Source organism: Mustela nivalis (assembly GCF_964662115.1).
Source record: "Mustela nivalis genome assembly, chromosome: 6".
Classification (NCBI taxonomy): domain Eukaryota; kingdom Metazoa; phylum Chordata; class Mammalia; order Carnivora; family Mustelidae; genus Mustela; species Mustela nivalis.
In genome coordinates, this window is record NC_139025.1 from 153,131,792 (window position 1) to 153,148,788 (window position 16,997).

A 16,997-nucleotide genomic window follows, 5' to 3' on the forward strand; every position below is an offset into this window, starting at 1 on the left:
GGAAAAAAAAAAAAAAAAAACCTCAGCTATACAACAACTCCTTTAATTCTACTTCAGTCCTTTTTTTTCTGATATACCTAATAAAACTGCATTACATTTTTAAATGAGAACTGCATGTACAAAAATGATTATCAAATGCCAACCTTAGGCACACTTGGAAGATCAGATATTAGTGTTATTTTATGTAGTTTGAGTGATTTTTAAAACTTTCCTTTAATACTTTTCTGTTTCTTGAAGTCTTGGTCGTGGGTGTGTATCTTTTTTAGTGCAATCATTGTACTATATAAATAAACAACTAAAAAATTAGGTATCAGTTACACTGCCCCAAAACTCCCCACGACAGTAAATTACTGGAAATTAATTACTGTCTCAGAGAGGGGGAAGGAGGGGAGAGAGGCAGAGAGGTAGGAAGGAAACTCCCTGTATTATAAAAGATAAGTTAAAAATAAAAAAAATAAAAAATAAAAAAATGCCTCTCCGTTGTCTTTTTTTTTTAATTTATTTTTTATTTTTAGTTTTCTATTTAAATTCGGTCTAATTAACATATAATGCATTATTATTTTTATTTTAAAAATAAAAAGTAAAAGGGATGAAAAGTACAGGGTAGGGATACAGTCAGTAATACTGTAATGACGTTGGTTGGTGACAGGTGGTAACAGTGGCCGCAGGGAGCACCGGGTACTGTATAGACCTGGCCAAGCACGGTGTCGTACGCCTGAAGCTAATGTCACATTGTGTGTCCTGTATACTCGAAATAAAGACATAAGTTATCAATAAGAAATAAGAGGGGTTCAAGCCTAGGACTGGCTTCCGAATGGGCACAGCCACACGTGCGACCCCTCTCTGCGCCATCGGGGACTTGGCTGTTGGCTGCGTGGTCTGCGGAAGCCCCGCGTGACGGGTGCCGATTCTCCTTGCAGTGCTCCGTCAGTTGCGGTGTTGGAACCCAGCGAAGAAAGCAGGTGTGTCAGAGGCTGACTGCCAAAGGCCGGCGCGTTCCCCTCGGTGAGATGATGTGCCGAGACCTTCCAGGGCCCCCTCTCGTAAGACCTTGCCAGATGCCTGCGTGCACTAGTAAGTATGTCCAGGCCGTTCTCCAGCGGATATGCTCATTCTGTTCCTCTCGTCCCGATGGCTTTACCTCCCGTGAAGCAGCACGTTCCTAACGCAAATGCATCTATTCGGCCTCCTCGCTTGCGTTTGTACTTCCTTCTCCCCATCCCGTGGCCGTGATTTCTTCCACTAACAATTCGGGAGTGTTCCTTGTAGAAGTTAAGCCGGACTGCTTTCCGGTTTTCTTTGCCGGTGATGCATTTGGATCTACAGTAAAAGGAGAAGAGCTGAGCATTTTAAAATATTCAGGTATCTGTTCTTGTATAAAATCTAAAACCAGCAAGGATGAAAACATAAATTGGCATTCTTTTTAATGGTAATTCGAGCGCTTTTTCAATTAATTCTAAGTAACAAGCTTAATATAGAGAGTTAAGAGTATGACTTCATTACATCTAAAAGCTAGTATGCACGTCGGACTCCTCTTATTTTCAGTGTACATTAACAGAATATATGTTCGCACATAGGTATGTGTGTTTTGTGTAGGAAGGTGGGTGACAATGCATAAAAAGAAGGCAGCAGAGGGCCACCTGGGTGGCTTAGTTGGTTAAGCGTCTGCCTTTAGCTCAGGTCATGATCCTGGGGTCCCGGGGTCAAGACCTGCACTGGGCTCCCTGCTCTGCGGGGAGTTTGCTTTTCCCTCTCCCTCTACCCTGCTCATGCGCTCTCTCTCTGTCTCTCAAATGAATAAATAAAATCTTTAAAAAAAAAAAAAGAGAGAGAGGGAGAATAAGGCAGCAGAGTAGCGGGGGGAGGTGAGGTTTGGAGCAAGAGGAAACGCATACTAGAACTGCGCGGCTTCTTGGTCTATCTCCTGCTTTCTTGTTCACGGTCTTTATTTACCTCTAAAGTGAATTCACCTATTAAGTACGTCAGGTACCCTCCGGAACTTATGGTAAGAAAACAAAAATCAGAAATTTATTATGTTAAGACAAAAACCCTGAGATATAAAATCCAAAAATACCAACAACTTTCCTGGAGAAACCCATAAAACAAAGTAAAACAAACAAACAGTTATAAGTTGAAAAAAAAAAGCAGTAGCATTTATTGTGTGGTTTCCTGGCATGCGCTAAGTCCTGTAGTCCCCAGCATTTCGTGAGACACACATTATCCCCATTTAGAGACAAGAACCCCAAGGCTAGAGAATGGACGAGACTTGACCAAAGATCCGCAGTGCCAGTTGCACGCCGTGACCTGTGTGACCACGGGTCTGTCTGATTCTTGAGTCCACACTTCAGCCACCTCTTTATACTGATTCATGGACAACGCCAACTTTTCTCCTTGGGAATTCTTCAAGGACACTTTTCCAGAATCTTGAGATTCCAAAACTTTGAGATTCCAAGTTTCCTTGTGTCTTGGAATTCAAGAAAGCCTGGGGCACATGGTACCATGTCATGCTTCAAAATGCTTCTGTGTCTGACTTTGATTAATTGCGGATGGCTGCGTAGCAGTGCAGTTAGGCTGTAAACTGCCTTCGAGGGGAGTGATGTTAAAGGGTGCGGGAACTTCCTCTAAGATAACCACCGAACGGCCTGCGGAAGTATGTCGTGCTCGTTAGGATATGCAGCATGGTGCAGATTAAATGATAAACCATTACCGCATGCAGCAGGGAACGGAATTATAAGCTTTAGGGAGGGCCAAGGAACAAGAAAAAAAGCCAGTAATATTTCTAATTTCCCCACCCCATTCCCTAGCTTGCCAAACATGTGGGTCATGGAAACAGAGAAGAGAGGGGAACGCCTGCTCCCAGCCCTGCCAGATCACCCCAAGCTGGGCCTCCGTTCCCGCTGTAGCCTGGCTCACGCCCTCACCTGTGCGCAGCGGCCCTGGCGTGCTGAAATGCGGCTTCTCCCTTTGCACGGTGCTGTGGCATCCTCTTCCCCCCACCACCATCTCCCAGAGCCCAGCGATGCACTCGGCGATCCCCCGTCCTCCCGACCCCCGCTGTCTGGCACCGGTGCCCCACAGCCGTCATGCACCCAGGGCTAACACTGGCCCTCGCACACCTTCGGGCATCACACATGGACCGACAGCCACCAACTGCCTTTTCCCAGCACACACGACCACCAGGCCCCTTCTTCCTTGCCAGAAACCAACATCCATGCCCATGACCTTTCCAACACCTTGATCCCTGTCTCCTTCCGTCACTGACCTCCCTGACCCCTGCCCCATCACCCTGGCGTGGTCACACTTGCTCAGACGTGGCCCTCAGAAGTGGCTTCCTGCCCCCCCCCACCCCCATGCCGCTCCTGCGTGTGCGGCGAGAGCCTCGCTATGGACACTCTTACCTTTCCTTCCAGCCCTGCCGTGACCACCTGCTCTCTTCAACCCTGGGGTCACATTTCAGGTGATAAAGGTTCGGGTTGTTTGGCTTTGGGTTCCCCAGCCTGAGCTACTGGGACTCACTGAAGGAAATCATGTCACCAACCTTCGTGTTCCTGCTTTCTGATTTACCTGCGCATCGCGTGTTTTTCCCTAGTTCCTAAGAATCCCCTAAAAATTCACCGTGGTAGCTCTGTACCCCGCAGGAGCTCCGATCCCCTTTCTCTGCAGCTGCTTGTGACTTTCCTTCCACTGGGACTGCCAAGGCCTGTGTGGCATAATGTCCTCTGACTCTCCTCGCCTCTTCACCTCACTTCTGCCTGCCCCGGGTGAGCCCCAGGCTGGACATGGGGGGTCTTCATTGTGGGCCTGGTCCTTGCATTGTTGCAGGGGGTCTGGACACAAGAAAGACCAAGCCCACTTGTGCTGCGACCGTGAGTCCCTCTCAAGCCTCCACTTCTAGATAAGTCTTCTGACGGGCGCCTCGGGTTGGAGTAAGACCCATCCTCGTCGGAGGAGTGAGTTTTGCTGGTCTTTATTCTGACCATTGTGACGTGCAGGGGTGGCGGGCGGGTGGGAGAGATGTCTTGAGCTCTCCTCGGTCCAGCTCTGCCCTGCCTGCGTCCCCCCTCCATGCCCTGCCTTGCCCCTCGGCAGGCGTTGACCCCTTGCTTGAATTCTTTCTGCCGCCATATCTAGTGACTGGCATTCTTATTTCTGAAAGACCATTGCTAACCCTGCCTTCCCCAGTCACCTTTTTAGTTGTATTTATCTCTGGAAGATAATACATCATTGTGGCTAAGCTAATCACTTGAGTGACAATCCCAGTGTTCCAATCCCTAGTCCTAATCTCTGCCAGCCTCAGTTTTCTCCTCTGTAAAATGGGATTAGTGGTTGTATCTACGTCACAGGAATGTCCTGAGAAATAATACCTACAACATGCTTAGAAATAATGCCAGGCCTGTGTAAAAGCCTCAAAAAATAGGTTATCTTTAATGCCATCCTTTTAATTCCTATTTTGCTTTAAGAAAGGATACAATGTCATAGAGCAACTTGTGCTGTGTCTTGTGTCCGCTGAGAGTGGGAGCTTGTATGGGGTGGGTTCTCAGTAGCCCTGGACTCTTCTCCACATAGGCCCCCGGAAACGCTTATCACGATGACTTAGACCCACAGAAACGCTTTTGAAATATGTCAGACTTGAATTGTCCTCATATTGCTGTTAGAAGTCTGCCTGGCTTGGTTTCTTTGTTGTTGTTGTTGTTTTAAAGATTTATTTGAGAGAGAGAGCAAGTGTGGGCTCAGTGGGGAGGGGCAGAGGGAGAGGAAGGGGAACACAGGCAGACTCCGTGCTGAGGGCTTGGTTCCTGACCCTGAGATCAGACCTGATCCTAACCCAAGAGTAGGACACTCACCCGACTCTGCCGCTCAGGTGTCCCTCCCTGTCTTGGTTTCTATTTAGGGATCCGAAGAAAAAAAAGTAACCGGAAGTAATGTTTGATTTTAGGTTTTTTAAATGATAGTTCTAGGCTTTTAGGTTTCCTGAGATTTGGTGAAGAATTCTTATTTTTTATCAAAGTACTGAGATCAAGGGGCACCTGGGTGGCTCGGTAGGTTAAGCCTCTGCCTTCGGCTCAGGTCATGATCTCAGGGTCCTGGGATCGAGTCCCGCATCAGGCTCCCTTCTCAGTGGGGAGCCTGTTTTCTCCTCTCTCTCTGCCTGCCTCTCTGCCTGCTTGTGATCTCTTATTTATTTAAAATAAAATCTTTAAGGGGCGCCTGGGTGGCTCGGGTCTTGGTCTCAGGGTCCTGGGATCGGGTCCCGAATCGGGCTCTCTGCTCAGCAGGGAGCCTGCTTCCCTCTGTCTCTCTCTCTCTCTCTCTCTGCCTGTCTCTCTACCTACTTGTGATCTTTCTGTCTGTCGAATAAATAAAAATAAAATCTTTAAAAAATAAAAATAAAAATAAAATCTTTAAAAAAAAAAAAAAAAAAGGAAGAAGAAAGTACTGAGATCAAGATGGTTGAGAGAAGGGAGGCACCCCGGTAGGCACTAGGTGATTGAAATGTCAAAAAAAGATATGCCTCGCCAGGGCTTATCTCGAACACACTCACTTCTCTGGCGAAGTGAGCTCTTGGTGTGCAGCTCTTGGTCACCCTCTTGGTTCCAGCCCCGTGTCTGCCTCATTAACTCTCCCACCTCCTACACATGTCTTACCCTTCAGGCCCCACCTCCATTCTCTCTGTAGCTTCTCAGTTCCAGTGACGCCCACCCCGCCTGACGTAGCTGCAGCCCTTGGAAACCTGGGTGGGGAGGGGCACAGGCCCACCCTGGCAGCCCCTCGGGGTTGGCTCATCTGTCGTGCAGCATCTAAGGGCGCACGCTCAGTCACTCATTCATTCAATAAAGAGTAAGACCTTACTCTGTACCCGGCGCTCTGCTGTGCCCTCAGGGTAGAGATGATCACTTGTCCTGGACATCCGTGGTCTGCAGTGTCAGGCGATACAATTTCCTTATGAATTCTGTCTGCGGTCCTTTACCCGGGGCTACTGTATTTTAGGTGTTTTGACACGAAACGGAAAAGACGCATTCTCTTGTCTCTAAGCTCTCAGAGTCCAGTGGGAGAGAAATATACACACGGAAACGAGAAAAGTGTGTGCCACGGGTGCCGTGACGGGATGCAGAGGGCAGCGGTCAAAGCCCCTGGGGGAGCGGGAGGTGAGGAAAATTTCACAGGGAGGTTCCCTTGGGCAGAGTTCTGGAAGATCAGTGTCCATTCTCCGGGCTTATGTGGAGGAGGATGCAGTACAATCTGACGAGCGGTGTGGGCAAAGGTAGCGGGTGTCCGGTGGAGTCCTGTGTCCAGAGAAACTGCCAGAAATGCCACAGGCTTAGAACACAGGTTCAAAGTTATGACGAAAGAGAAGTCTTGAGGGGCGCCTGGGTGGCTCAGTGGGTTAAGCCGCTGCCTTCGGCTCAGGTCATGATCTCGGGGTCCTGGGATCGAGTCCCGCATCGGGCTCTCTGCTCAGCAGGGAGCCTGCTTCCTCCTCTCTCTCTCTGCCTGCCTCTCCATCTACTTGTGATCTCTCTCTGTCAAATAAATAAATAAAATCTTTAAAAAAAAAAAAAAAAAAAGAGAAGTCTTGAGAACTTAGTTGTAGAGGATATTAACTCCAGGTTAAGGAGTTTAGGTTTTATCCAAGAAGGAGGTGACCCAGTCAGATTTTATTTTGGTCTGTTTACTCTGACAGCTCTGTGGACACATCGGATAAACACAAGGCTGCAGGCTGGGAGTGTGGGTGAGGGCCTGTGGCAGTATCTAGGGGAGAGAGCATCGCGGTGGACTCTCAGAATGTTTCGAATATCCCACCGAAGTACCTCAAGCTGGGAGCTAAGGGATAGGGACGGGGTATGCTTATCAGTGTCTAACAACCAGCTCTGGGGTCTACGGGTGGTGAGGAGGGAGGGTAGCTACTATTTGCTTCTTTTGCTGATGTCTGTGGTGTAAGTACGCCCATCATGGCCAGCTTTGGGTGACCGATGTGACATGGTTGAATGCAGAGTTGGGGACAGGCACTAACAACCTCACTGATCCGAGAGCTGGTGAGAGGTAGGGCCAGATGCCAGACACCACTGGACAGGGAGGAATCATGATGACTTTCTGCTTTCTGGCTTGGGGTAATTGGGAGAAAGTGATGCCGTTAACTCAGGGAATAGAGGAAGAGGAGGCTACTTGGGATAGGATGCGGGGCAAGCATAATGTGTTTAGAGTATGATATTTTTAGTTTGAAGTGCCAGGAAGAGATCTCTGATAAGTAGTGGATAATTAGGTGTGGAGCCCCAGAGAGAGGTCCATGCTAGACAAATAAGCCAGACTAGATAAACTAGACCAGAGAATCTAGACAGATAAACTAGGTCTAGATAAACTGGACCAGGTAAACTAGAATGACAGACTAGTCCAGGTAAACTAGGCCAAGTAAGCCAAACAGATAAACAGACTAGATAAACTAGGCAGATAAACTAGACTAGGTAAACTAGTCTAGGTAAACTAGATCTGATAAACTAAACCTGACGAACTAGACCAGATAAACTAGATAAACTAGACCCAATCAAGTAGACTGATAAACTAGACTAGATAAACTAGACTGAATAAATTCAATTAAATTAGACGAGGTAAACAAGACAGATAAATTAGACTTCATAAATTAGAGCAGGTAAACTAGAAAGATAAACTTCACTAGGTAAACTAGACCAAATAAACTAGACCAGATAATCTAGATAGATAAACTAGACCAGATAAACTGGACCAGTTTAACTAGACCTGATAAACCAGATCAGATAAACTACACAGATAAGCTAGATCAGGTAAACTAGAATGATTAACTATACTCATAAACTAGACCAGATATTCTAGACAGATAAACTAGACTAGATAAATTAGATGAGGTAAACTAGACTATGTAAACTAGGTCAGGTAAACTAGAACAATAAACTAGACCAAGTAACCCAGACAGATAAACAGAGCAGATAAAGTAGGCAGATAAACTAGACCAGATACACTAGATAAACTAGACCCAGTAAACTAGACTGGTAAACTAGACTACGTAAACTAGACTTGATAAATTCAATTAAACTAGACTAGGTAACTAGACAGATAAATTAGGCTTGATGAACTAGACCAGGTAAACTAGACCAGATAAACTAGGCTAGATGAACTAGTCTGATAGACCAGAACTGATAGCCCGGACAAGATCAAGCAGGTCAGGTAAGCTAGCCGGCTGCGAGGCGCTCAGGACACCTGCAGGGTCGCCCGATGGGAAGGGCAGAGTGCGAAGCGACACCAGGGGCCCCGGAGTGCGCGGAGCAGCGTCAATGAGCCGCGGCTGGAAAGGCCCCCGTGACGTTAAGAACACGTGAGCGGAGGGACTTCCCGGAGACGCGAGTGATTCAGGGGGCCGCGTGGCCTAGAACGGCTACTAAGAACGTGGAAGGGAGACTTCACATGGGTCACTGGCCGGACAGACCGCGGGTGGCCTTTCCCAGGGAGCGTTGAGCGAGGAACTGAGAGCGAGGCCAGACAGTGTCTGGCTGGAAAGCGCCGAGCGGCGGTAAACAGAAGCCACCATCAGGCTGAGGTGGCAGCTGCGGCAGCGGCCTCCCAGGCCACTGGGCCGTCCTGGCTCCTTTAGCGAGTCTGACCCATGGCACCCCCGCCCCGCTCAGTTCCCGTGCCTCTACCGTCAGCGGAGTCTGGCAAGAGTCCAGCATGCGCAGGTCCTTGCCTGGGCTCCAGGGAGCCTGCCGGCTCTTCTGTGCTCGAGGAGCGACCCGGAGCCAGCGCCAGCCCCGCAGCCACACTTGGGGGCTCCTGATCGTGCTGGGCGGTTCTAGAAGGCTAAGAGGCTGCATCGCAGCTGAAGCCCCCTTGGGCGTGGCCGGAGGCCTGTGCTGGCCAGAGCAAGTCTACATGCCAAGCCCGATGGCTTGGGGCAGGGGGCTGGCCTGGCACCAAGGCTTTGAGTTATGGCAGGGACAGGACTGGAATTAAGGCAGGACGCAGACAAGCAAAGAGCTGAGACACAGTTGCTGTGGGCAGCCTCGGGTTCCCAGGCTGGGTAGGGCAGGCTGGCACAGGACCAGAAGGAAGACCTTTAGAAGAAGACCTTTTCTAGAAAAGCCAGAAGATGTGGCATTTCTCGCATCCCGCAGAGCGGAGAGGAGGGGGGAGGGGCGGTACCCTGCACGCGCCGCAGCCCCTCCCGGAGGAAGCCACAGATGCCCTCCCGAGCCGGGCTGAGCCAGTGTTGCCGTCCGGGGGCATCGTCCAGGGGCAGGAGGAGGCGGTCACCCAAAACCAGACTGGTTCTTGCCTGTGTCCAGCGATGTCATGCTCCAGGCACTTCTCCAAAGGAAGCCACAGGCGTCCCAAGAGAAGAACGGCCCACGCCCTGGAACCCGGCAGCCCGGCAGAGCCCGCCCCCTGCATCACGCCCCAGGCACTCCTGCCAACTCACCTGCTCTACCAGCACGAGCACTTTCGAAAGCTGGGCTGGGAATGGAACCTGCCACGGTCACAGGGCTGACCTTCCAGCGACTGGGCAGGCGGCCAGAGGGAGCAGACGCCCTCTCCCGTGGCTCACCCAGGGCAGCTTCCTCGCCGAGGCTCCACACTGCCCCTCCCCTTCAGACTCCCCAGCTGCCTTGGAAGGAGTCAGGGCCCCGTCTGGTTTAAGCCTCAGCCTTAACTGAGGAATATCTGGCTACCGGCGGACCAACAGGTAATTAGAATCCATGTCCCTGGTCGTGTCTCGGGCACCCAGATGCTGTGTGGACCTCTACCGGCCTCAGATCATCCCCCGCGGGAACCATTCAGCTAGAGCCGTGTGCTGCCTTGCCCACATGGGCTTCCGTCTCCCAGTAAGTGCAGGAATGTTCCAGCGACGACCTCATCCTTCGCAGCAGGCTGACCCCGAAGTAGTCCATCTCCTCACCTGCCTCAGTTGCACAAATTCAAAAAGCCTGAGTTTGGCCCAGTTTGTGTCGTGACCTTGAAGCTATCCACGTGCACATCCGTCCTTCCACTGTTGGCCGCCAAGGGACCCACGACCAGATGGGGCGTTCACCGAGATCCTTGTGCATAACCTGGGGGGCTCTGTCTAGGGAGGGAGGCATGTGTCTGTGTAGATGCTCAGGTGTGTGCATGGACACACGGACGCACGCTTCCTACCTTGACACAATGATAGGCCACTTGGAACTCTTCATAGGATGCAACTAGGTAAGTAAAATTAGAAGTAGGTGGGGAATGAGAAAGGAAAACAAATGAGGTGAACACATGGTTCGCTCTGGAATTGTGCCCTCCTCTCGTGTGTGGGCACAGATTTGGCTCCGAACTTGCCAACATGGCTGCGATCTTGAAGAGGCAGCCACATCAGTGACACAGTTCGGCGTGCACTGGCTGGGAAACGAGCTCATTACTCAGGGTAAGATGATCCCTGAGGCTGAGCCCAGAAAGAAATCCTCCTTCGGTCTTCTTCCAGAAGACACCACCTGCCACACAGACTTTGGGCGGGTTCGCACCAGAACGCAGACGCTGATTCCTTATTCTCCCTTCTCTCTTGACCAGCGACATCCTGTCACATTGCCTTTTGGTAAAAGAAATGGGGTCATGCACACCTTTCTCTGCTGCCGTGGTTTAATCCGGCAGTACGCTTGGTGGGGGGAGGCAAGGGCTCCTAAACTTGGCTGCACATTTTGGGTACCCTAAGAACTTAACTAAATTCCAATGCCCAGGCCCACCCCTTACGTCAGAATTTCTGGGGATGGGACCCATTTGTTGAGATGACGAATAGTAATACAGTGATACCTTCTAACAGGCAGCACAGTTGGAGAGCCGCGGCTTTAGTTGGTACTGAATCCTCCCATACCAGTCGTTAACATCTGGACATATTGGGGCCCTGATGGCTCCTTGATTAAGCATCCGACCTTGACTGCAGCTCAGGTCATGATCTCAGGGTCGTGAGATGGAACCCTGCATCAGAGCAGAGCCTGCCTAAGATTCTCTCTCTCTCTCAAAAAGAGAAAAAATGTGGACATACTTCCCAAATGGTTGGTAACTAGCCTCTGTCTACGCACTCGTGCCGTGCATGTTGGGAAGTCTTTCAGATGGCGTCACTGCCTGTAACAGTGGATGAACTATACACAGGCCGGCGAATCCCAAAGTTTTCTTCCTGCTTTGGAATGTGTGACAGGACGTTCCACGTCCTGTGCTGCCGAGTGAAAGACCATCTGTATGCCTCAGCTGGTGGGGTGAACTTGACCTCCGCGGAGACTGTACCCCGCAGGGAAGCACGTGTGTGTTGCACGTCACCCAGCTCCTCTTGGAGATGGGCTGAGAAACATCGCGGGCAGAATCCCGTACAGGAGTTGGACCTACCAACTGCGACTCTGCAGACTCACTTGGGTCCTTCACCAAGAACATCTATTGTAGAAATTATGGGTTCAGCCCTGTGGTTTTCCTGGATGCACTGGTACCGCCCCACCCCAGCAAGCAGCTGAGCCCTATGGGGATCATAGCCACCAAAGAGGACTCCAGGAGTTCTGGAAAAACAGGGTCTCAGTAGACCCACCATAGCTACTGCTGTGGGCTGGAGAGGGCCGTCTAAGTGGGGACTTGGTCTGATTCTTCTCCTGGTGTGTCCCTGCAAGTGCCTGAGCTGGAGGGCCTATAACCAGGATCCTCCAAGCTAGTGAGGCCCCCGGTGCCATGACCTCCTGAGTCTAGCAATACCTCAGATAGGCGTCCATCTTCCCTCTGTCACCCCGTGCTGCTTCTAGGTCCTCCAGGTCCCTATGGACCTAAGTGTATCATCAAAGAGGGACCAGGTTTCCACCCATGCCATGCCTCCCCCGCCTTCGGAATCACCCCGGGGCTCAGCGAGGCCTTCCTGCAGGTTCCTTTACCGAAGCAGAGACCTAAGGTGCGTCCTCTTTGGGCTGAGGCCATCTACTGGAGCCCACGTCCGGGAACCAGCTAGAGCCAGCCGCACCTCTCCGGGGATGAGGGGGTCCTCTCAGACCTCCCTTTGTCACCTCTTGGGGTCTTGGAGGTTGTGCGTATCGAGTACTCATTGCTGGGCTGTATATTTGGTATAAACGTCCAACCAGGCTTTCACACTCCCCAGGTGAAGGCACTAGCGTTTCCCGCATTTCCTAGGCAGGAAACCGGAGGCTCAGAGACATCAGGTGACTTGTCCGAGGGGCACAGCTAAGGTCCAAACTCAGGTCTGTCTGTCTGGCTTCAGCGGGCCTGTTCTCCCTTTTCTTCTGGAATCACATGCCCCTTCAGGCCCTGCTGCTTTGACTGACTTGCTCTGGTTACCGGCGGCTCCCGGCACCTCGTCCTCACCTCCAGGTCCTTCGAATGCTTGTGCTCACATCCCCGCTTCTGCTTTCTCCCCGAGAGCTGATGTGCCTCTGTCTGAGTCGTATCAGCAAGGGGGCGTATGATATTTGGGGCATCCGCCAACGTCAGACACCCCTTACTGATATAAACACGCCACCTCACCTCTCCCCTAAACCAGGGCTTTGCAAAATAATTTATACATGTTATGCCCTTCATTCAGATTCCCATTCTTCACTGCTAACATACTAGACAGGTGAGACATGTACCTCAATCTACAGATATACGGCATCCTGTTGTTTATCTTGTCATTGTCGGCTGTTTTTTTTTTCCTTTTTTAAAATTTAAATTCAATTAGCCAACATAAAGTACATCATTAATTTCAGATGCAGTGTTCAGTGATTCACTACTGGCCGTAACACCCAGCGCTCCTCACTTCACGTGGCCTCAATGTCCATCCCCCGGTTACCCCATGCCCCCCCCCACCTCCCTTTCCACGACCCTCCGTTTGCTTCCCGGAGCCCAGAGTCTCTCATGGTTTGGCTCCCTCTCTGATTTCTTCTCATTCGGTTTCCCCTCTGTGCCGCCACAATCCCTTGTGTTATTTCTTATATCCTACATATGAGTGAAACCATATAATTGTCTTTCTCTGATTTATTTAGTTCAGCACAACACCCTCCAGTTCCATCCATTGTTGATGTGAGTTGGAGGTGTTCATCCTTTTTGGTGGCTGAGTAATATTCCGTCATATGGGGGGAGCTGTTTTAAAAGATACATTTGTTGACTTGCATCGGCCTTGGAAGATTACTGCCAGGAAGCGTATATTACGGAGACACTTATTCACATTTTCTTTCTTTCCCCCTGCAGAAGCGAAACCAGAGACGAAGACACAGCCTGGGGAGCAGGGGCCCCAGATCCTCGGTGTCCAGAGAGTCTACATCCAGACGAGGGAGGAGAAGCGCATTAACCTGACTGTGGGGGGCAGAGCCTATTTGCTGCCCAACACTTCGGTGATCATTAAATGCCCAGTACGCCGATTCCAGAAATCCCTGATCCAGTGGGAGAAGGATGGCCATTGTCTGCAGAACTCCAAGCGGCTTGGTGTCACCAAGTCGGGCTCCCTGAAAATCCACAGCCTGGCGGCCCCGGATATCGGCACGTACCGCTGCGTGGCCGGCCCCGCGTGGGAGACCGAGGTTCTCAAGCTCATCGGCACGGACAACCGGCTCATCGCGCCCCCAGCGCTCGCGGAGAGTGCGAGGCCGTATCCGGGGTTGGACCACGAGGACGCCAATGGCTTGGGAGCCACATGGCAGAAAATGAGGCAGCTGTGGGGTAGCAAAAATGAGCTGTATCCGGAGGACGGCCAAGTGGCTAAGCAGCCTTTCTGGAGGGCTCTGTTGGGTCCCTGCAGTAATTCTGCAGGAAGCCCTCACTCCTGGGAGTTTAAGAATAAGCAGTTTGAAGCAGCCGTTAAACACGGAGCGTACAGCATGGAGACGGCCCAGTTCGAGGAGCTGATCCGAAACATGAGTCAGCTCATGGAGACCGGAGAGGTCAGTGACGACCTGGCGTCCCAGGCGATCTACCAGCTGGTGGCCGAGTTAGCCAAGGTGCAGCCAGCACTGGCCCCCTGGAGGGGTGCCCAGGAAGAGATGTCTCCCGCTGCCCAGCTGAGGGGGGAAGCAAGAAGGAAGCCTCAAGTCTCGGAGGTGGAGAACTCGGGCAAGCTGACCTTCAGGCCCAAGGGACCCGTTCTCAGGAGGCAAAGAGAGCCCACCTCGATTTCATTTAACAAAACAATAAATTCAAGGATTGGAAATACCGTGTACATCACGAAAAGGACGGAGGTCGTCAATATACTGTGTGAGCTCATTACCCCCCGTCAGGCCACCTACACGTGGACCAAGGATGGGACCTCGTTACAACCCTCAGAAAAGTAAGTAAAAGAAGGATACAGTGTTCCCTGTGTCATACCTTCTTAATGGGCATTCCAGTTTTCTTGAAAAGACTTTCAAATTCCTTCTTCTGAGAATGTGTTTCCAACAGGATTCTTTAGGGGGGAAAAAAAGAAGGTTAGGATGTGTTTTTCACATATGCACTGGAATTTTAAAAATTAAACCTTTACCATCCCCATCATTACCAAGACTGGGTACAGTCCGACTGAGTTTAAGCATGCATAGCCTCTCTCTTTGCAGAGCACTTAACATTTAAAAATAAACCACAGAAGGCCTCAAAAAAGCAATCATCCTTGCAGTAATCCCACACCAGGTGGGAACTGCCAATCAGAATTGATCTATGGTGTGCTTCTATATCTGGGAGACGTGGTATCTCCTTGGCGTTCATGTTGGCCCCGAGAGTTAGTAGCTTTCTGATGAAGTCACCAACAGACAGAATCCCAACACTAATTCACAGGCCATCCAGAGCCAGGGACCCTATCTCCTGAACACCGTCAGGGATGTGTGGACATCACACAAATGACAGCCTCAGTAGAAAGACTGAGTATCTGAACCACTTTTCTGTATCATGCCAAGTGTTAGGTCTTGAGATCCTAGAATAAGGATCAAATTTTTGAGATGTTCACAACACAATATCAAGTCAGAATTTTATCATGATCTGTGTGTCCATACGAAGATAGTGCATTTCATTCATTTCACATGAAACAGCAGGGAATGACAAGTAGTAATTCATTTTTGCATCTTTCCGTGTCTCTAAGTCTTGCTGTTTATACACACAGGACCAGAGATGGTCTGCTTCCTTTTAGCTTGCCTTCAGAGAGCCCAAGCTGCCTCCTGGGATTGTTAAGAGGAACAGAACAGCAGATGTTAAATTGCTTTGCAGACCTTACTGTACTTAAAAAATGCAAATTTTATTTTTACCATGTCTGTTAGTGCATTTGAGCCTAATGCGTGAAACAATTTTTGGTGATACTTGATTAGGCTGTACCTTAGAGTGAGAAGATAGAACAAATCTAACTTCTTCATTTTTTACCGTGGAACTCTGAACACAAGGGTCGAAAGAAGTTTTCCCAGTGAAATAAACCTTCCAGATCAACTTGCTTAGCAGTTCGCAAATCTTTTGGCCTTGGGACCCTTTTGAACCTAAAAAAAATAACATAAAATAAACCAAAACTTTAGAAGCTTTTCCAAGAAGCCTAAAGAGCTTTTGTTCATGTGAGTTATAGGTATCGATATTTACCATATTAGAAATTGAAACAGAACATTGAACATGTCTATTTACTAATCCATTTAGAAATAACAGTAAGAAGTCCATCACAGGTTCGCATAAATAACGCTTTTTGAAAAAGCCATCTTTAAAGAAAAGGACTGATAACGCTGGCACTGTTTTATATCTTTGCAAATCTCTTTAATGTCTGGCTTAATAAAACACAGCTGCATTCTCATAAATGCTTCTCCATTAAGTACGTTGTGATACGCTGTTGTAAGTAACGTTCATAGAGAAAGTTCGGCCTCACCCAGGTATGAGAGTTGGAAAAGGAGGACATTTTTCGCAGCCTTTTCAGATAATCGTGGCTATTTTTTCTGACGACAGTAGCTTCTGAAATTCCAGTCAGCTGGAATGTGGACTCTGAAGCCATATTGATGACATTTTATTCTTCCCTTACAGCAAAGTATCGCCTTATCTTGTGCTCGGAATGGATCTTTTACCTACAAGTGATTTTGTAATATCACACAGTGCTCATGTGCAAAATACTGGCTCCCCAAGTTACAGCGATCTCCCCACTGTTGGTCTGTTTCCTTAGACAATGTAAAAAACACACACATTCTGAAATGTCACTACCCAACACATCAGGAAAGTCTTTGAGTTCTGGAATGCTGTCAGGCTCACCATGGAGGATACTAATTTTCCTAAAATTTTAATTTTCATGTGAAAGTCCATGAAAATTCAACACCATCAGTTGCGCTCCTTGAATGGGCCAGCTCCTTTCAGTTAATTTTTTAAAACAGCTGCCACAGGGTGCCTGGGTGGCTCAGTGGGTTGGGCTGCTGCCTTCGGCTCAGGTCATGATCTCAGGGTCCTGGGATCGAGTCCCGCATCGGGCTCTCTGCTCAGCAGGGAGCCTGCTTCCTCCTCTCTCTCTCTCTGCCTGCCTCTGTGCCTACTTGTAATCTCTCTCTGTCAAATAAATAAATAAAATCTTAAAAAAAAAAAACACAGCTGCCACATACCCCAGGCTGAATAATTATAATGTTAGCCATTTTTTCGAGTAAAAATGGTGTTCCATGACAAAAACAGTGGGGGGGGGGGCCTTGTTCAGCTTGCAGATCAGACGTGTGGGGCTTTGGGTGTGTTTCTCATTCTGTATACAGGACATGAAAAATATACACGCTTGAGGGTTAAGATTTGGTAAAAAACAAACAAACCAACAAAAAAACAGTTAAGTCGCATGGCCGCGTGAAGGACATTCCTAAGGGAAACTGGCATTTTTGCTTTCATAGCAAGTGCGTGGTGGCCAAGACACAGGGACACCTGGTGCACATGGGCTATCTGTGCAAATGTCAACTGAACAAGAAAGGCAGATAATGGCTTAGCGTCATTATGAAAATGGTTTTGAGCTCAGGAACCTCTGGGGTCCTTGGACTGCCCTTTGAGGACGGCTCAGCAATATTCATTTTATAAGAAGTCGAGGCTGAGCGAGGGGAACT

General features: G+C 49.4%; 1 protein-coding gene across 3 annotated transcripts in view; it reads left to right on the forward strand.

Annotated features, from left to right (window-relative positions):
* LOC309867399 (endophilin-A3) overlaps positions 1-16,997 on the forward strand; it is a 487,937-nt gene that overhangs the window by 410,768 nt on the left and 60,172 nt on the right. For all 3 annotated transcript variants that reach the window (XM_082736215.1, XM_082736212.1, XM_082736211.1), the window contains 2 exons: positions 921-1,074; positions 13,198-14,269. In XM_082736215.1, coding sequence (XP_082592341.1) covers positions 921-1,074; positions 13,198-14,269 — 1,226 coding nt within the window. The remainder of the gene's footprint in view (positions 1-920; positions 1,075-13,197; positions 14,270-16,997) is intronic.